At 34.9% G+C, this 21,320-nt stretch overlaps 3 protein-coding genes across 4 annotated transcripts in view; 1 reads left to right on the top strand and 2 right to left on the bottom strand.

The window, feature by feature from the left end:
- LOC142351180 (uncharacterized) overlaps positions 1-569 on the bottom strand; it is a 56,343-nt gene extending 55,774 nt beyond the window's left edge. Inside the window, exon 1 of one of the 2 annotated variants that reach the window (XM_075403301.1) lies at positions 334-569. In XM_075403301.1, the coding sequence (XP_075259416.1) occupies positions 334-428 (95 nt within the window). In that variant the 5' untranslated portion in view covers positions 429-569. The remainder of the gene's footprint in view (positions 1-333) is intronic. The other variant, XM_075403302.1, reaches the window with a different exon arrangement.
- LOC142351181 (beta-soluble NSF attachment protein-like) lies at positions 536-2,714 on the top strand. Its single transcript, XM_075403303.1, has 3 exons — positions 536-706; positions 1,158-1,569; positions 2,031-2,714. Exons 2-3 carry the CDS (start codon positions 1,213-1,215, stop codon positions 2,619-2,621), a joined length of 948 nt encoding a protein of 315 aa, XP_075259418.1. The 5' UTR covers positions 536-706; positions 1,158-1,212; the 3' UTR covers positions 2,622-2,714.
- An 11,483-nt stretch (positions 2,715-14,197) lies between these two features.
- LOC142350406 (histamine H1 receptor-like) overlaps positions 14,198-21,320 on the bottom strand; it is a 62,536-nt gene continuing 55,413 nt past the window's right edge. Inside the window, exons 5-7 of the mRNA XM_075402252.1 lie at positions 20,861-21,244; positions 20,583-20,703; positions 14,198-14,708 (exon numbers count right to left, since the gene is read on the bottom strand). Of these exons, the coding sequence (XP_075258367.1) occupies positions 14,441-14,708; positions 20,583-20,703; positions 20,861-21,244 (773 nt within the window). The 3' untranslated portion in view covers positions 14,198-14,440. The remainder of the gene's footprint in view (positions 14,709-20,582; positions 20,704-20,860; positions 21,245-21,320) is intronic.

A 21,320-nucleotide genomic window follows, 5' to 3' on the forward strand; every position in this document is an offset into this window, starting at 1 on the left:
GGTAAATATACCATAATGGGGGGGGGCTATATTGATAATGCGAAAGACCCGATATTAGTACAACTTAGTACGCTTTCACTACCAAAATATTCCTCGTAGAAATTCTTGCAAAAATAAAGTGACTCTGTTCTGTCCCCCCTAGCATAACGTCATATAATTTTTACGCCCCCGTGCATATGTGGCTGTCTTTTACATGGTTACATGCTGGACAACTCATTGGGGGTAACTATTTGTGAATGGGGGTCAGAAAACGGCGCTGGGGTGGCTGAAACAGAACAGATACCGATGCAAAATAGCCAACTATCTATGCTAAAAAAGAGAAGAGATGCCTTCCTGATTTGATCTGAGTTCCCATTTCGGTTCTTTCTCGCCCTTGGAATGTCCAGAAATCTCCGGCTGTTCACGTGATCAATACTTTCGTCCGACATTCCCTGTTGTTGGATTCTGCAAAATTGAATTCCACAAAATCCTGTTCCGAACTTGATATGAATGACAGTATTAAAATATTAACACAAAAACAATGAGAAGTTATATAAAAATGCACGTGCTCCGGTTTCAAAAGTCATCCGAACACACGCAATTGTTCATCATGCGAGAAACCAATTTTCAAGAGCAACCAACGTCAAATTCATCCGAAATTACGTAACAAAGAATATTAATTTTTTCATCGAATTGTTTTAACTGGGTCACATTAACTTGCTTTTGGGTAAAATTCAATGGGTCTTTCCTATTTTAGCCCCAACAGAAATATATAGCCACGTATGGTATCTTTAAGGTAATTCATGGGTACCCTAATCATTGACCATTGCAAATCTTAAGATCTTATAAGATTTTTATCTGGCCTTACAATTTAATGCATTAATCTTGTAAGATTGTATAAGAGACTTACATGAAGATTTACTCTGAACTCATAAGATCTTATAAAAGAGTTGTAAATATGAGTTGTAAAAAATTCGTAAGATCTTATAAGATTCTTAAAAGATATGTTTTGATCTTGTAAGAGTTCCTAAGAATAGTAACAACTGGTTAGATCTTATAAAAATCTTATTATTCTTACAATATGTGCTATACGTTATATGACAGCTAGGCTGAGGGGCTGTAAAGGGTGTTGGGTGCTATAAAAGGAAAGGCCCGATTTAATTTTACTTTGCCGACAGGTTTTGCGTAAACAATCTATTCTGAGACATTTTGTTCAATTTGATATTGCGTACAATGATTTCTTCACACCATCCCGACAGCCCGGGCCGCCGACTAAGCATCTCTTTAAAGTACACGAGCGCCCAGAGCAAGGAAGAGGGTGAAAAACTTTTCAAAGATGCGAACAAAAAACGACTTGCCTTCCAGGGTTGCCGGATTTTCCGTCTGTGTTCTCGTGAGAAATCCGACGATGACAGGTCCGAGTCAATTCGGAAGTACCTCCGAGCTGCCCATCACTTCATGAATGCGGGAGATTGGGAGCGAGCGGGGGAGTCGTACGAGAACTGCGCGCGTTTGCAGGAACTTGGAACCGAGTTAGAATCGTTGGATGCTGCGTCAAACTATGCCAATGCTGCACTATGTTATAAGCAGGCAAGTTTTCTCTCCAATTTGAGATATTCAGTGATTTTAACGCACTCTCCAATCGTCGTGTTATTTATGTGGTAAACTGGGTTAGCGGTCCTATTCTCCAGTCACAATAACCCGGGTACAATGATATCGACCCTATAGCGGTGCAAAAAGTTGGGTTTTTCCCAATATACCCCCACAATATTATAGCCCCCCTTTATGGCATTTTTATGGTGATAGTGGGGGCGGGAGCATACGTTATTAGAGAAAGTATAATCGGAAATCGGAAAGACCCGTACAATTATACACCCCCCCCCCCCCCCCAGCTTAGTGGTCAGATAACCTATAGCTCCTCCAATCTTGGCAATTTTACCATAATGTGGGGCTAAAATTTCGGGGGGGGGGGGGGGGGTGGGAGGGAGGAGGTATAATGGGAAAGACCCATTGAACGTTTAAAAATTTTATCCAATTCAAAACCTTTTTAGGACAAGATGTTGAAAGAACGCGCAGGTCAACGTCCCACTGACCGAAGCAACAGATCAGTATCAGTTGTGATGGACAGAATCAGACTGCCAAGTATAGATGAAACCAAACTTCGGCCAATTGACACGTCGCTCAGCAGACTAGCTCACATGCAAATGGATTACAAAAATTACGCAAAGGCACGTGAAAACTTTGAAAAATTAGCATCTGCGTTGTATCAAGACGAAGAAAACGTTCAGAATGCCGATGATTTCTTTTTCAAAGCTGCAATGTGTGCTATTGCTGAAGATACTGATAACGAAACTGCGAAAGAACAGGTTCAAAGTTATTTTAAAATGCGGCCACAGTTAAAAGATACAGAACAGTTTAGCTTTTCTCTCAAACTTTTAGACATTGTAGAATCACAAGACCAAGAAAGATTTCAAACTTTGATCGACGATAACAAACACGCGAAAATTTGGGTTCAGAAAATCTTGGCCGATCTTTCGAATCAGTTGGGTTTTCAAGAGCTGGAACAGCAAATTAAAACCAGAAGTCGTAAACAGTCAGTGCAGGGGTTGAGAAGCGATCCGTTTTACACGTTGTATAATTAAAGAGCTCTGGAAAAGCCAGAAAAATCGAAAAAGTGCCGTGCCACTGGAATAAATCAGGTATACTAAGTGTAATTCAGTTTTTTTTATTTTTCACGGTTTTCAACTAGGTTATGAATTTTAATCTTTTCTAAATATTTTGCGTATGTGCCTGCCCTCAGGTTTCCAACCCCCCAGGTATTGAGCACGTGTCGTTACAAAGTAAATTATTACGTAAAAATATTTGCACATGCTGCTTGGGGTTTGGGTGCAAATATTATTCTCACCCAATACGCGGGGAGAGAAAAGGGGACAAAAAATGTAAAAGAACTCTTTTTCTTGAAAGCTCTAGCACACATAAGACTATCGGGTGCAGCTTTTATGCAGCAGCTATAGCACCTAGATGAAACTTTTCCCCGTTAGGTTTTACTGTGATCAGTTTTTAGCTCCGAATGTAACTTATAATCTAGCGCAATTATTGAACACTTATTAAAAATTTAAACATTTTGTGACCAGTTGGTGTCGCAATTATAAACCCAGTAAAATCATCACAGTGAGGGCATCAATTTTTTCATAAAGTTTTCTGATTTTACATTTATGCCCCCCCCAGTACGTTATACACCCCCCGTTACAGAGCACGTGTCACTACATAGCAAATCAGGGTCTTTCCCATTATAGTCCCCCCATGAAAATATAGCCCCCCCATTATGGTATATTTACCATAATTGGCGGGGGGGGCTATAGGTTATCTGACCACTAAGCTGGGGGGGGGGGGGGCTATAATGGGAAAGGCCTGCAAATCATTATGTGAAAATATTGTAAGTGTGTCGGGGGGGGGGGGGGGGGGGGTGGAAAAATTCTGCACCCACTAAGCACCAAACGGAGAAGATCCCAATTTTCATACAGTGATTGTGAGCAAAGACTGAATATTATTTGCACGCCACATGCGCACATATCCCTTTTTTTAAAAACCGCGAAGCAATAGCAGCTATTGTTAGGGGCATTGGAGTTTTTTTTGTCTCCATCTATTTTTCTTGCGACCACTGACTTTTTTCAATTTCAGTGACTTCTACTGCTTTGCAGTTAAAATTTGTGTGCCGGACGTCATTTTTTCTGCATTTTGTTCAATTTTGTGACTTAAGTCCGCCAAAAAAAGGCTATCTGAACTCATTTAATGAACTCTAAGTTTTATCAACACTTACTAGTTAAAGATCAATAATGTGCATCTTAATAGTGCCAAAGGTATGTGCCCTAATTCTATTTTTGTGTATAAGAGTCCTGAGTTTTTGATTTTGAATATAATTTTGAAAAAGCTTTATTATGGCTTCTTTTCTTATAGAGTGTATGAGTCCCATAAAAAAGCAGTCCAAATCTAACCCAAAATGTCTAGTGGTCTACTAAAAGACTGGTGGTCAATCTATCTATCTTAATTCTTTAGTTGTTTCAATTCCATGGGAGGCCGCAAGCGTCTATCGCAGCTATTTTCTGACAATCTGACGTCTACTAGTCTATATTTTTAGTCGTCTACTAGTAAGGCTGCTCTGTGACTTGGTGGTTCATATCTTATTGGCGGAGGTGGGCATAAGGCGGAGATTTGAAAAAATTTTTTGATTACACCAGCACAATTACATAAAAAGAAACAAACTGCGTTCTGAATTTTAATTTAAGTTGTATAATCCAGCCGTGAAAGCATCAAGCACATTGTAAGAAACTCATCCCCAAACTTTGATTGCCTTTTAAAAACATCTATAGTTCTTAATTTCAATTTTTACTGAAAGTAAAGTTTTTAAAAGATGTTTTCCATTTTGTGCAAAACTGTTTAGGACAAAACTGGGATCTACCCCCCTGACGAGCCTAGTGGGCATTTAAGTTTTACGCCCCTACTGTGATTGTGCTAAATTTGACACAGTAGAGCGCTATATAATATGCTAGTGCAATTGATAAGATTGGATTTTCTAAATTTCATAAACAGAGCAGATTTTATTTCGTTAGTGTTGATTATTTTCGATTTGAGTTTTGAATCAGGCATGATTGAAATTAGAGAAAGAAAATTTGACAAAATAGTCCTGTTCTAATTGTGTCCCCTTCAAACTCAGAGCTCACAGTTCTAGTTTTGTTTTTATATTCAAACTTTGAGGTACATTTGTTCTTGTGTCTTTTTGTTGCTGCTGTCATAAATTAAATAAAAAAATAGCTACTCAGCACTTGGCTCTATTGGTTTTCATTTGCATTTTACCTTTTGCATCTAAATTCTTTCCAGTTAGTTTAAAATTTTGCCGCATAAAAAATTCCATCGGCAAATTAGCTTTGAACAAGAATAAAACGAAATAGAAATCAAAACTCTGTAACTCTAAAAACATGTAGAAATTTTTGAAGTGATGGTTATCTTATACATATTTCTTAAAGAACATGAATATCTATTTCCTTTTGATTTTTGAAATATAATCTAACTTTAATAAGGCTCACACAAGATATAAATGGTAGGAATCCGACCTAAAAAGGATCAAAGTAAAGATTTTTCCAGGGTTTTTCCTTTATGATGACTAAACGGGGAAAACTAAAGACAAAATTCATGGAGCTTAAAGTGATAATTAAAAAAAGTTGACAAAAACAATATTTTTTCTATTGTGTCACTTTGTTCTTTGAAGATACTTTAACTTGTTTTGAGTTGAAAGTCTGCTTTTAATATTGTTTTGCAGCTCGTCTCTTCTCAATATCAACTTCTCTTTCTAATTAAAAATTCAAATTGTCCAAGTTTTTTTGCCTGCTTTACGTTTTAAAAATAGTGAAAATAACCGTCTTTGTAAACCAAAATTGCTAAAATTCCAGTCATATTATATCACATGATTCGCGTAAAAAATCAAACTGATATGATCATTAAGGTGGGGAAAATCAACTGTGAGGATCAGAATTATCAAGCTATTGTCGAATAGAGCTATGAGAGCTAATGTAAAGAAAAATAGAGCTATTGTAAAACAAAAAAGTCGTAAGCAAGCAAGCAGTTCGGTTGTTGGTGACCTATAGATTGGACTATTTACACTTCATAAGAAGATTTAAATAAGTGATGTTTCGAAACTGTTCCATTTTAAAGGAGTTATTGGTTAGCGTTGAACTGAAAATGTGTTCTATTTCTCGTCAGACGCGAAAAAATAAAAATTTACCATCAAAACTTGTTCACAGGATCTCTTTTTTTGACACAGTTTTAACTAAACCGCTGTATGTGATAAATTCAAATTCTTGTAATAGTTCCGGTAAGTAAAATAAACTCATACTGAAATTTGCCTTTGTCCGAAAATCAGTAGTCTATTCTTTTCTCAACAGATTTTCCATATCAAATCAAGTCAACCCATTGTAAATAAAACTGTGAGGAAAATCACCTAAAAAACAGCGGCCGGTCAAAAGTTTCAGAGAAGAAATGCAAGACTTCAACACTTGACAAAGTGTTTCAAGATTACTACAATGGTACTTTTTGCTTCTTTTCGAGTAGGTCGACCCAATTGACCAACTAGCACCTAAAAAGAAGGCTCGGTAATGTGCGTTGGAACATAATGTTCTAACCTCGCAAATCCGCTTTTTTTAGTAATTTCCTGCCAACTGAAAAGAAATTCGAATTTTTCGAGACCTGCCAATGAAAAGGTTACAAGAAAAACCAAACAACTAAATGAACAAACACACAAAAAACATAACGGCAAAAGCTCATTATCTAATTTTAAATGAACCTAATAAAAAAAAGCCAGATAAAACCTCAAGTAAACAAAATCACTCGAGCTCTGACAAATCAGATGCTATTTGTCCTTAATGATACAAAAAACAAGTTAGCAAAAACAAAGAGGTTACAGTTTAGAAATCCTTCATTGAATTTTGTAAAAACAATCAATTTCAAAAGTCATGAAACTTTTATTTTTAAACTGAAGAGTTCTATAAAGATTTGCAAATAACTACTAACAAAACAATGGCATCCGTCTTTGGTGATATTAAGCCATGTGACAGGACTTTAAAAAGACAAAAGATACAAAAAATACTCAAATAGTTATACACAATTTACTAAAACACAAAGTTTTGAAGACAATAAAAGCTTAGCTATCAACTAAACATAATATCTTTTCAGTTTTAAATTCTTTTATTTCGTTTAATATGCAAAAGGAAGATTCAGTGTGATTCTATTTGTAAACGGTATATATGAAAAAAAACACAAATAAAAAAAACATCTATAGCATTAAATTTTTTTGAAAACTCATCGTTGCCAAGTCATCAAACATCGGTTACAACATAAAAGCAACCTGAATTCCCAGAAACAGGATCGAACATCTCATTGATGAGACTAAATAAGGGGTAGGCACAAGTAACAAAAAAATTGCAACAAAAACTAAGGGACAGTTTAAAAAATTCTTTTTATTAGAAAAGGAATAAAATACAAATCATTGAAAAACCATTTGATAGAATTAGCTTTCATTTGACTTTATACATTAGTTTCAATTATGCTTAAATAAAAAGGGATTGAAGCCTGTCATTATTTAGAATAATTTTCATGACCACAAAACGAAATGCATATTTTGGCAAACAAGAAATCAACAAAAATGTAAGAAAGCTGTCAAAACTATTAAAATCCTAATCATTAAATACGAACTGAACTTTGTTTCAACAGCAAATATGAGGCAATTTGTTGATTAAGGTTATATGAAGAGACTACAAAAAGAACCAAAAAATTAACAAATATCAAAAATTTCAAATTTCGTTCTGTTAAGGCAATGAAATCTTTTGTTTTCAGCCCTGAGCTTCTAAAAAGTTATTTTCGAACAATTTCTGATAACTGAGTTTAAAATTTGAGTTAAACTCAAAATCTATTTTTCGTTTTTCGAAAGAACGTTTTTATAGCCATATAACTGTTTTAATTGAAAAAACACTAACCTTTTAATCACTGGCCGGATTTTCAAATCATTATATTGTACATTTCAAGCGGAAATTATCAAAGGAACCTTTTGGTACAACACTTAGTCAAAATGACGCATAATTTAAACAACATTGAAGCTAAAATTGAACACAAACTCACGTCATAATAATATATATTCATAGAATTTTTAAGTATTAATAACTCCTCGAAAAACGTAAAGCATTAAAAAATCTGTTCAACTTCCAATTCTGCGCATGAAGAGTTTTTTTATGATACTACATACATTTCCCTACGACGCTTAAATCGATCGGCAAAAATGGACTGAACAAGAAAGAGCCCGCTTCAATATATAGTTCTTTCAACACCCCTTCCCCTCCACCCCTATTAAGTGGACACAGAACAATAAACAGGCTTGCAAACAAATTCTCTCAATTCAGATTAAATGAAATTTTTTACGTTTTCCCATTTTTAGGATAAATATTTTAAGTTGGTTCAATTTTCGGCATTATAATTTGTTAGTTAATTTTCCTGTTGTATGTGGCGTGAAAGTTTGTTGCGTGATAGCCGAGAAGTAAGGTGTGTGGTTCACACGCCAATTATTGAGAGTTCAATCCATGCCTCCGTGAAGATTGAAATTGACCATAGCCTGATCAATATTGGCTGCAATGATGGTACCACGTGAAAGCTTTAGACAAAAAAAGTGGCGATAGTCACCAAAAAGAGCAATGCTGCTCATAAAAATGTCAGTCTGAAATGTAGGGAATAGGGAATCCAGGTTGAGGTCCAAATTGACCTCTTGTCACATTTTGCAGACCGAAATTACATCTGATGAGACAATATTACCAATGATCAGACTTTCCAGAGTTAGAGGTTCTGTGATCAGACCACCTTCAGACAATAGTCCAGATTCAGAGTCAAACCATTTTCAACCCCCGATACAAACTCAGACCATTTACACAGATCATAATCAGAATATGATCAGATTTTACAGACCAAATTAATTTCTGAGCAGACTCAATCTAGACCATTGATCAGATAATATATACGATCAGATAATATATTTATCGCTATTATGAACTCACTTCGTGAAAATTGATATTTTCAGTTATATATTCAATCAAGGCAAAGCCAATTCTAAAAGTATTGCTACTGAAAAGAAAACCTAAGTGTTGGAAAAAAATTATTGAGTATTCCATTGATTCATGTTTTTCACTGAATAGATGAACTTAGACAGCTTTGCATAATAATGTTTTTATCTACAGTTAACCCATATCTTTTCGAAAGTGGACCGGCAGTTGCCATCAGCTGGACCCCTCAGTTTTGATCAGCCACAACAGACTCTCGATGACCGTTTCATCAGTATACTGCTGCATTGTTGTCTTGGCAGTGACATCTGTCAGAAAAAATTCGAAATCACTTGAAATTGATCAGACCCTCTCCAGACCATGATTCAGACTGTAGTGCACTCAAACTGCCGTCTACACTCCGTATTTTCCCTCTGGAAACACACGGGTGTGCGCTTGGGGGGGGGGGGGGGGGTCTGATCGGAGGACAATTTGGGTTTGGACCTCAATCTGGATTACACACGTTTTACGATGCAACCGGGAAAAACGTAGCTACCATAATATTATTAATGACTTTATTTTCAACTCTTGTGCGGGGATGGCTATAAGGGTTAAAGTAACTAAAAAAACTTATTTCACAATGCGCTCATAGCTCAATTCGTCTAAATTTTCAGTTCATTCGATAACTTTTCTGTAGTTTTTAGCGCTTCTGAACACATTTCAGACAAAAAGTCCAATAATTTGAGCTGGAAATTTGAGTTTTAGGATTAGTCAATTTGCTTTGTGATTCCATATTTATCTTATTTTTTCGTACCAATGTTTGATGATATCAATGATCAAAACTTACTAATATGCGAACGCACCAAAATTTCTCATACAAACACATTTCCAAAAACGTCAATAATTGAATTCGATTATTATATACAAACATCTGCACCCTGAAAATAACTAAACTGAAATCTATTTCATACAAAGCTCAATTAATCACTGGGAATTTACAATACATCGATTGGCAAACTAACACTAAGAGCTCCAATGAAACGACAAAGTTGTCTTGATAAAATTCATGCCAAGAAAACGCCAAAATATTCTTTACAAATTAACATTACTAGCCAGCGCCCCACTCAGATATATTAGTTAATTTTGCGCCAGTTTGCGGAATTTTGAGACAAGGGCATTGCAAAAAAATAAGAACAGATGTAAGGTTTTTGTAGTATAATTTAATCGAATATCTTTTTTAATGGTATAAACCAATCATCATAATTTGTCATTTTGTCGCCGTGTCCCTAACTGTTAGTCCTTTTATTTACAAATATTAAGATAATTTTGAGGAATTAAAAGGGACAATTGTCCAAACGGCCCACTTTATTTGGTCGGAGCACAGGCTCTTAATGTACAAATCTCCGCATGTGTTTAAAGAAATGATACAGTTTATCAGTACGTGCCAAGGTCTATCACGAAAACTTAGTTTAACAAGATTATGGTTCTTCAAGCAACGTATCTCGATTTACTCAAAAAAATGTCTTTTCTGTCTTGACAGGATGTATCAAGTTCCGATTTAGTCGCAGTAACGTTCTGTTTCCTTAATCTCGTTTCAACAACGTTCCGTTTCAATGGTTCCGTTTCATTAAGGGTTTTCGAATTATGGCTCTTGCAGTTTTTTTTAATATTTAGGTTCTGAACAGTCTTGTGGTGCTTTGGGGGGGGGGGGGGTGGGTTGTGCCAGCACAGCTAAGGACGTATTGTTGAGAATTGGTGACAGTATACTTTCCTTAAAGGTAGCCTTCTTTTCTTACAGATTTTGATTTTGATGAATTTGAAGACTATGCATTGGGAGCTAACGGTCCATGGAAATGCATTGGACCATTTGGTCCCTATTGTTCCGACCCCCACTTTAGTGGGGAGGGAGGAACTATATACTCAACTGGGTTTTTTTTTGTTCAGTCAATTTTGGCCGACCAACATTTTCATCGTAGATAATTGTGAGTGATATCATTAAAAAGCCCGTCCAGCGTAGAATACGGAATTTAAAAAATTTTCTCGATTTTCGTTATTTGCAGGGAGTTATCAAGGTTTAAATTTTTCGCTAATAAAATTCAAAATAAGTTAAAATTTTTAATGGCAGAGTGTTGCTGTTAACGTTAAAGATAGAAGAGCGTTGCTGAATTGTCTGACTGAATTTTTTTTTTACTAAAATTTTTGAGAAAATTTTCAAAATTCAAACTTTTTTCATCAAAAACGGCACAAAAATTGCTTTTTTGGTCGACTTTGTTAAAGTTGCCAGACTTAGTGACCTAGAAACCTTAACACAGACTCCCTAATCTCTAAAAGAAGGCTAGTTGCAATTAGTCGCCGTATGAAAGTCTTCTGGAATTAAAACTTTGCCGTTTTTTGCAGATTTAACTCGATTTTTATACAAAATGCATCGTTGTTTTTTTAATAGTTGAAGAATTCCACTCAACAATTGGTCTAATTTGCTTGAAACACTTGATCGGTTTGCTGAGCGCGCGACAAAGTCAGGGAGAGGTTCGATAAAATCATGAATTCTTAGAATCAAAAACTTTTTGGTTTTTATTTAGATGCTGCCTTTTTTCAAAATATTTTGCTTTTGTTTTTTTTAATGTTATTTACTGATAATATTTTTTATTCACGGCTCCGTTAATGACGGCTCCAATTAACGAATTTTAGGCCGAATGTAGATACAGTTTATTTCCAGAAAACCAAACGGTTTTTATGGCTTTGAGGAAGAGCTTGAGTAAAATTTAACTGAATTCTTGTCTTTTGCCTTTAATTTTTATTAATTTGGCAATTTTAAATTTAACCACTCGAAGATCTAAATTTCTTCCTCAAGAGGTGCAACTGAACTTTTTCTAGTCACACGGTTGTTACCTAATGTATCTTATGTTTTTGAATGTATTTGTTTTAAGGAAATTTGTGTGATTTTGTGTACTTGTCAATTTTTTAAATTATTTTAAAAACTTGCTTATCGTTTTGATTATTCTCAGTAAGTACAGGTCAACCATTCCTCCTTATAGAATAAAAAATAATTTTGTTGCGGATTGTTTTAACAGAAGGTTTTCTTGCTTTTGGTACTACGATTTTTCATACAAAATTTTCTGATTTTTGTGCAATTGAATATGAACATAGTTTTTGTTTTCATAACATATGGCTCGAAGAGCTGCGAAACCGTTCTCTTGCAGAAATTGGTAGAGGTTTTTTATTTTTGCCCTTAATTTGTTGTTATGTGCCAAATATTGTGTAATTAAAGGTCTCAGTTGCAACTATAGATAAACAAGTGAACTTAGTAACCGATATTGGTAAATAGCTTATGGTTGTTTTGACTTTCGAATTCAATTTTTGACTTTCGAACTCAAAAAAAAGAGCAATACCATTTGTCAACATATCCCTTTTTGTTCCGGTTTGCGTTTTTTTTTGTATTTTACAATGTTGTTTCATTTTCGTAAATTAGCCTTTAATGTTTTGTTGAATCAAACAGTAATTTTTCTGTTGTTTAAACCTTTTAATGATGTCTTCAGGGCTTAGACCATTTGTTTCAGAAAAATTTTGTGAATTTTAGACACTTCTCAGTTTTTGTGGTTCTTTTTGTTGTCATTTTGTGATAGTCGTTTTACAAAAAGACGTTATGATGATCAAAGGAGAAGCAAATCAAGATGTTATATTCTCGTGGTTAATGGCTTCGAAACTGTGGTTTTGTAAAGTTGTTTGCGAAACTTAATAATTCAGCTTGTATTTAATGTTATTTTATGGTCTATTGATTTAGTCTCATTAATAACAGTTGCGGTTAGTTTTCCGAGTAGTTCCAAGACAAACTGTCCACTCTTTTAGTCGAAGGCTTTGTTGGCTATTAATTTCGAAAATATTCGTTTTTAATAAAAAAAGGAGATAGATTTTTGAGATCTACCAATTTTATTTCTGTTATATTGTAGCCAAGCATCTCTATATACAATTTACATCATTTAACTATTGAAATACAATTTGCTCTTCATAACGGTTTTATTTTCCTCAAATTGTCTTTCTTGTTGGAACAACCAGTTTTCAAAAAACCAGTTTTCGTGATTTTTTCATATTTGCCCTTTTTTGTAGGTTTTTGTTTTTTTTTTCACAGTATCACAATAATGGGCGTCATTTGATTTAAAAATGTTGTCATCACCTGCAAAAATGCAAACAAAAATTTTTATTGTTTTTAAGGATCGGCTTTATATTTAATTGATTGGGGGAGCATCGTTTTCGTGCATAATTTTTTGTGCAAATTTTTCGTTTTTGCCTGTATTTGTCGTTCTTTTTGTAGTCGTATGACATATCCTGGATAATGATTGGCCTCAGTCAGTCGCTCTCTTTTAAGGTATAAAAAACTCTCTCGATGATTTCATATGATGCGTTATGTTTCTAATCAGTTCGAACTTTATTCTTTTTTAAAAAAAAGCAATGTTTTTATAAACTTTGCGCCTTTTGCTCATTTCTAGTTGCCAAATCGCATTGAGGAAAAGTCCCACATTTTATTCCAAAAAAGTACCGGCTAGTCTTTTTTGTATAAATCTTATCTGCTGCCATTTTAATTTGGTTATTAGTGGTTTTCAAAAAATCGACAAGGAATGTTGGTCGTAATTAAAATTGGAACTGTTTGATTTTTATTGCCGTCTTTTCTGGCAGTCATATTATGGTACCCACAGGTCTCATAGGCCCTCTAAAGTTGATTCTTTTATTAGTTTCTTGAACAATATGCTGATATGTTTTTTTTTATCTCTTCCTCATTTGGTAGACAATTTAAGTGAAAAATGTAGATGAGCGGGGTCGGAACTTAATGTGCACGCACATTACCGAGCCTCCTTGTTTTCTCCTTAATTTCACAAGACGCATCTTAGCACGTAAAGACGGCCTTAGTGCAGGATATGGCGCTATGGCACTATATTGAACTATGGATTATTTTATTAAAACATTATAATTTGTATTTTACTTTGCATTACCTTTGTCTTCAATTCCTAGAAATTAGCGCAATGTTGATTAAAAATTTTTGGTAAGGGCGCTGGCTGTTAATGTGATAAAATAACTCTTTGCCTAACTATTTGTCTTTATTTCATCAGGTCATCTTTCATCAGGTCGATGCAAGAACCAAATAACACGAAATCATCTTTTGCTTTAGTTACAATTTTACCACTTTTTTCTAAGCGGTGAATTTATGTAAGTTCACCATTAAGTTAAGCGGTGAATTTATGTAATTTCACCGCATTCACTGTTGTTCTCACAAAATTTTAACACTTTTTTCCAAGCGGTGAATTTATGTAAGTTCACCACTAAATTAAGCGGTGAATATATGTAATTTCACCGCATTCGCCGCTTATCTTACATAATTTGGACACTTTGTTTCAAGGCGGTGAATTTATGTAACTTCACCGCTAAGTTCAGCGGTAAAATTATGTAATTTCACCGCTACCAGGCGATTAAGGTTTATTTCACCGCATTCACCGCCTGATTTATGTAAGTTCACCGCATTCACCGCTTATCTTACCAAATTTTCCGCATTCACCGCTTATCTTACATAATTTTGCGTTGAATGGCGGTGACACCTCGACCCGGTTAAGAATCTTTCAGGATTAAATAGAATAACAGGTTTGGGGTGCAACGATTATTTTCTCCCTTATAAATTTTGATATAGTATAACTGCTTTTTTGCTCGCACGCCCTTTTTGTACGTTTTTTTTTCAGCTCACGCACCTAATTTAGACCGTTATCTTTAGAAAACGACAACAATTTGACAAAGACCTGTCTTTTTTCTTAAGAGTTTGTGACGATGATCCATCAATCCTCTTTTTCAACAAAGATCAAAGACCTGTCAATTTTTTCGTCCGGAGTTGCTCGTTCATCAAAAAATTAACATTTAGCAGTTCCGGCAGCATTTCCTTGTTGTCCCTGTAAGCCACCCTGTAAGTTAATCTGCTGTCGTTTGCTTGCGTAGTGGTTGTTGTTCCTCAAATGAAGTGGTGTTCCCCTGTTGTGATTGTTGTTGTTGTTGTATCCGGTTCCGAATCTCTGAATTGTGTATCTGTACTTTCCGCCGTATTTCTTGGCGCACAGGATCATTTTGAATGCGTCCTTGAAATGTTTGTTGCACAAAGGGTAAATTAGAGGGTTCAGGGAGCTAAAATTTAAATGCTATCACAGTTCTCTCTTATTTAGAACTTAATTTTGAAACATAGCTCGCAGATCGCATTAGCTTTGTAGATCTGCAGTCTCAAAAAACAGCAAAGTCAGACCAAAACAATTAATCTTTAAATTGAAGGATGAGATGTTATATTTTGATTAAGAATCTTTTATTAGTTTTTGCTGCCTCTATTAGTTGCTCTCAAATAACCTTCATTTAGAGTGACACACATTCACTTGATCTTGAATTAAAGTAAAAAAAGTCAATTTCTTAGCGAGGAATTTATTTTTGAGAGTTATGTAAGTCACATGTGGCCAAAACTTTAATCGCTCGAATGAACAAAAAAAACTCGCTCCACTAAGAGCCAAAAATGACGTCACGCACATCAGTTGAAATTGCATGAACGAATGAACAAAAAGTGGTTGTGACGTCATATGGTCGTAACAAACGACGAAATAAAAAACAAAGCAGGACAAGACCTGACGTACAATTCAAAAAATTCAAAAAAACCATTCCTCAAAAATCAGATTAAAAAACCAGAAAATCAATGTGGAAATGCCGCTTGTGAACAAAAAACCACTTGCGAGAAGTGGAAATTTGGTTCAAACAAAAAACTAGGCCTAGAATGACCTGTTATTGGATTGGGAAAACCATTGAGAAAATACATCCGATCCAAAAAATTGAAAAAACATTAAAAACCAAAGTGAAATTGCAGCACGTGACCAAATAACCACTAGCGAGAAAGCGAATTTTGTTCAAACACCGTTTTCTCACTCTACTTTAATTTAGTGAAAAAAATTCACGCCGCAAAACTACTTTCGCTATTTCGTTCCACTTCCTGTTTCGGCGTGACCAAAATCACGACTCCAAATTGACTTCAAAAATCAAGAAAAAAATGTGAACATACCTTAAAAAAAGACAGCGCCCTAATACAATTCAAATTCTTTGAATTGTAAAAAACCAAAAGAAGGCCAATAATAGCTCCAGCTATCGCTGTGCGGCTATTAGTAAATGAAAGATTTCAAGTTTTGTAGCAGTGAAATCAAGCAACGTCAACTAATTTTACACTTTTTTAGCACCTTCGTGACTGTAGCGGTTATCAATATTATTTTTAAAAAAAAACTGATCACCAGAATTCAACAATTGCAAGAAACTTGTTAGTAGTCAAATTCAAAAACAATGAGTTTCAAATGATTTTAGAACTCCCTTCAGTTTTTCTTATCTAAAAATCGGTTGTCTTTTTGCATCAGGCAATTTAATCTACGACTTTGAAATCATTTTTGAGTTTTTTTGCATCGCGAATATCACTTCTTTTTTGTCTTGTTTTTGCATTGAAAACTTCCACCATCGTCAACTGACTTTTATTTTAGCAAAATAAATAACATCCACCTGTATTAAAAAATTAGTCAAAAAGCATTTTCTATGCCAATAATTAATGGAAGTGATGACGATTCTGCAGAGAATGTACAGATTTTTGAAAAAATGGTCTTTTGGGTCTTTCCCCGTTACATACCCCTTATTTACAAACAATCAACAAAAACAATAAAACTTTGTAAGGAGCCTGCGGTTTCAAACGTCAGAAATTGTCGGTACGTCCGGATTCTGGTATCAGGAGAGATTCGGATTTTCGGAAATGTCAAAAATTTAACATACTTATTGAACATTGATAATAATTCTTTTGATCAATTCTCGTTCACTGAATTTTGGGATTTTCTCTTGTAATCTACAGGCAAAGTTTTTGACGGTTGGTTACGTTTGAAAAAAAATACTTTTAAAAACTCAGAAGATAAAAATTCATTGTGTTTCTTTCAGCGATACCGAATCTCTCTTACGTTTAAAAAACGAATATAACGAATTTGTTTTATGTCTGAACACGACGATACCAAATCAGTCTTATGTTTAAAAATGACGATATCGAATCTATTTTATGTTAATTACCGAACAAAAACGATGATGTGGATAAAAAAGTACGATTTTTCGTTGTTTATTGCTAGAAAAAGATCATGATACCCCGACGACCTCTTATGTTTATAAACCGAATATTTCTCAACCAGCCCCCCTTTTAACAAAATGAAACCTCCCTTTATTGATATGATTACTTTTTGTTGGGGGGGTCGTCTGTACACGTTATTTGACCACTAGGATATCAACATTCAGTCTTCCTGCCTTTCTTTTTACAAAGACTGCATGTTGAACACTTTTTTACACGACCTAATTCGGTTTTCCTGATTTGAAAAACACTTCACACTCGGGGACGAAGAATATTTGGATTCGCTTCAGCTAAACGACTCAAACTCAGGATTCTTCAAAGAAACGGAAACTAACAAACTTTCGGGAAACAAAGAAGAATAACATAACTTCCATTTTAGCAAACTGTTTTTTCCCTTGTACAATTTGAGCACCTATTAATGTTTTTTTTACTATTTTACTAAAAAAATTGTTAAAAACACCCAACAATTGAATTTTGTTCGCTGAGGCAGTCCGTTTTCGAACTCTGTATAATTTTGTTTTACAAAAGAGAACATAAATATCGCAGACTTCGAATCGATTCAACATTTAATAGCAAAAAAAGGTCTCTTTAATTTATCAGGTTTTTTGGGTGTCATTTATTAAAGCTGATGGTACGAATTATGAAAGTGAATAAACTAATTCAAACAAAGACCGATGATTTGAAAATAGATCAGCTCAAATTCAACATTTTTAAAGCAAGCAAACGTCCAGCGTGAGATTTTAGTTAGCACAAACACTAGGAGGACAAAAGTCCGTCAGGTGTCACGCGAAACTACAGAGCCAATTTGAGTAGAGCATTGTAGAGTAAATTAGTAGAACAGAGTAGAGTAAAGTAAGTTCATTGACAAAAATGTTTCCAGAAAAATTTTTTCCGGTCAAAATTTGGGCATATATGTTTTTTAGGTTGAGGCGTACATTGGCGTATGCAAAGACCAGTGCTCGATCCCAATTCCGAATTCGGACTCCACATTTCAGGATCTTGTAAGGTTTTAGTCCAAAACTTGACAAGATGATGCAAGATAAACACTTTCCATGGAAAGAAAGGATTTCATTAACAAATACTTAAAAATTATAAACACCTTTAATATCACAATCAGCATTTGTCCAAAAACACGTTTATCGTTACATTTTTTTCTATTCAACATTGATTGAAACAATTATAGTCGCAAGTTCGTGCTCTTTTGCGGATAATAATTTGCAGAGATTTTTCCCCAGAGAGTAAGTAAATGTAACAGCAAAAAGTTAGATTTTCAAGTAGCAAACTAATTTGTGAAATTTTTTGTCTGAAAAAAATACAAGAAACTCTGGGCAAACTAGGGCAAAAAAAGAAAAAAAAGTTCAATGAGAGCTGACTCTGATGAGAATAGACATTGTAAGAATCGTGGAAGAAAACACCAAATCTTGCCATATTGTCAAAGATATCCCCCTGATTTTAAGTTCTTTTATATTCATTCGGCAAAACTTTCAATACCAATTCATTTTGCAGAAATTTTGAAAAATCTCGGAGCAAAAAATTTTGCCGCCACGCTGTTTGGTTGATCGGCTCTTTATGCAGGTATTTTTTCTAAAGTCCAACAAATGTCGTACTGTTTGTGGTTTTTCCTGTAGTGCAATATTCAAACACAATTGGTATATTGCCGGAAAGTAAACGCCAGCGAAAAAATTTCACTCATCTTGAAGTACCTAAGCAAATAAAAACTATGAGCAGAATGTTGATATTAGCAAGAAAGAAATTTTAGTGAGTTGTGTTAACAGTGAGATCAAAAACAAAGACATGATGATAAGTAGAGTTTCAGTTCAGGTGCACGCAGATAGTCTTGGAACATAATTTTTGTCCAGATGCCGTATATGAGCTTCAGTGGTCCAGATTTAAGTTTATGAAAAAATCAATCTAGGCTAAGCGTAATGTACTTCAAATCGAAGCAGTAAGTAATATAAAAAAATTTATTGATAATTTACGACCAAATTATGTGCAAAGCGACCAAAATGTGGCAAAAACGGTCATTCAAGTGTTTAAAGATAACTTATAGCCGGCGAATTGTTGGAAAAAGGCTGCCTCTCACTTGACGTGGATTGTTATTGGAAAACGACAATTGAAAATGTAGAATTTGACCGTTCTTCTTTAATCGTCAAAAGCTGTTCTACTTGTGTTTTTGCACTTTTAGTTTTAGTACAGGTTAAATCAGCTTCTCAAGTTAGTGCAGTGAATCTATATACTAGAATCTCTTAGTAATCGCTCTAATGAAATTTGCCTGGGCAAGGTTAATCCGGTCTTAGGACCTTGTTTACTGTCCTCTCTGATGACCATTCATGTTACGACTGTGTGATTTGCCTTACAATTATATTTAAAGGATAATTTTGTAAAAATTTCTCAATTTGTAATCAATTTTCTTTTGAAGTTTGATCGTTTGATCAAATTCGTCAAACTGCTTAAATTTGTTGAATGAATTTTAAAATCTAATTTGTCGAAAAAGTGATAGAGGTAAGTTAGTATTTACGATTTAAAAAACCGAAAAACGTGAACGAAAAACGTTTATAACGAAGAGCGTGCGAGAAAGGTAAAAAGTAAAGCGAACTGAAAAGCAAAAAAACGAGAGCAACTAATTAATAGCCGTTTGAGTAAATGACCCCCCTCCCCCTCCCAAGCCCTCCACCTGGATTTATTAAGTCTTTTCATAAATTCAAGCTCCACACTGAGTATTTTCCGGGCCGAGGAATTTTGTCAAAGAAATTAATTAAGATCATCGGTAATTAGCGTTGACAAGTCCGAAAATTCAGCGCGTTTCTTTTATATAATTTTGCGTTGGACACGTTGAAGTTGGCGTAGATCTCACATATTTTTTGTCGAATTTAGCGTAGATCCGACATATTTTGAATAGAAATTAGCGTAGATCTTACATATTTTGCGTTGAACTTAGCGTAGATCTAACATATTTTGCGTTGAATTTAGCATAGATCTTACATATTTAAGGTTGAATTTAGCGTTGATCATACATATTTTCGTTGAATATAGCGTTGAATGTACATAAAATTAACGCGTAGAAATCTATTTATGAGACTCAAACCATTGACCTCCTACTTACTTGTCACTTCTTCTTTCTCGGTGCCACAGAACCTTACTTTTCTGCCGAACCGCACTCTTTACAAATCGGATTGTAACATCACGTTTTACATAATTTTGGCGTTTCTAAGCGTAGATTTGACATAATTTTGCCTTGAATTCAGCGTTTAAATTACATAATTTTTCGTTGAGTTCAGCTTAGATCTTTGAGTTTTGCTCATTTTTTTCAGAACTTTTCTCTCCTTTCAACTCTTTCCAGTTTCTATTGCACGCAATCGGTTTCGAATTTTTTTGAAAAAATCGCAAAAAGTTGCCCCTACCACCTCCTCCACTTACCCCCAAACAAAAATCAAAAAGAAAATTTATGTAAGGTCAACGCTAAATTCAACGCAAAATAATTAGATCTACGCAAATTTCAACGCAAAACTAAGTGAAGTCTACGCTAAACTCAACGCGAATTATTTAAGATTGGTGTTGAATGATTTGAATTTATGTAAGATCAACGCTAAAGTCAAAGCATAATATGTAAGATCTACATTAAATGCAATGCAAAAAATGCGAGGTGTACGCTAAATTCAACGCAAAAATTATAAGATTGGCGTTATGCGTTGAATTTTTGTAAGATCTACGCTCAAGCTTTGATCTTACATAATTTCATAACGCATTTCATAACGCATTTCAACGCCATCTGACATAATTTTTCGTTTTTTAGCGTTGACACCTCGGCCCGGGTAAACAAATTGAAGACGTATTGTGCTTGATTGTGTAGTTGTGATGTGTTGTGTTGTTATGTGTTGTACCTGTTCAAGTATCCTAGCCATATGGAGGCAGTGATGAGTTGGTTGTTTACACACTCAGTACACAGAGTCACCACTTGGAACAGGATGAAGTAGGGAAGCCAGCAGATTATGAAACACGCAGCTGAAACAAACAATATCTTATTGTTTAAGACACGCAAAAACCAAACCCAAAGTATGGATCACATCGAAGCATTTTTATTGCTTTGATAGATTCTGCAAGCATTTCTCTGCAACATACTTTTTAAAAAGAAAGACACACGAAAATTTTTATATCTCACCTAGAATGCCGAGCTGTTTGGCTGCTTTGATTTCACTGGAATGAGAAATAATAAATTTGCTTTTGGCTCCATACGACAAAATAGACGCACTAGTGTTGCGAATGGACTTCGATTTCTCGCTGATCATAGAAACATTGCTATTCCTCGGTGACGACCCCCTATGTCCATAAGCTGCAGGCTTCGGTTTTAATTCCATAGTTCCATCAGGGGCTGTAGTCGTTGCAAATTGGGAGCAATTTTGTCTGGTTGGGTTTTGTTGATTGTTGCGTTGTTGGTATTTGTGAGCCAAGTTTTGTGACTGTTGTTGCTGGTTTTGATGTTTTTGGGGTGAGCCGGGTCTGTTGGGGTTGGAATCTTTGCGCTGGTTACGCAGGTTCTGTTTCAGTGAGCACAATTAGACCAATGAATACAAAGTACACGTAAAAATTTTCCATTTTATGACTTCAAACTTTGCTCACTT

Source organism: Convolutriloba macropyga, chromosome 12, assembly GCF_964194025.1.
Source record: "Convolutriloba macropyga chromosome 12, txConMacr16.3, whole genome shotgun sequence".
In the NCBI taxonomy this organism is placed as follows: Eukaryota; Metazoa; Xenacoelomorpha; order Acoela; family Convolutidae; genus Convolutriloba; species Convolutriloba macropyga.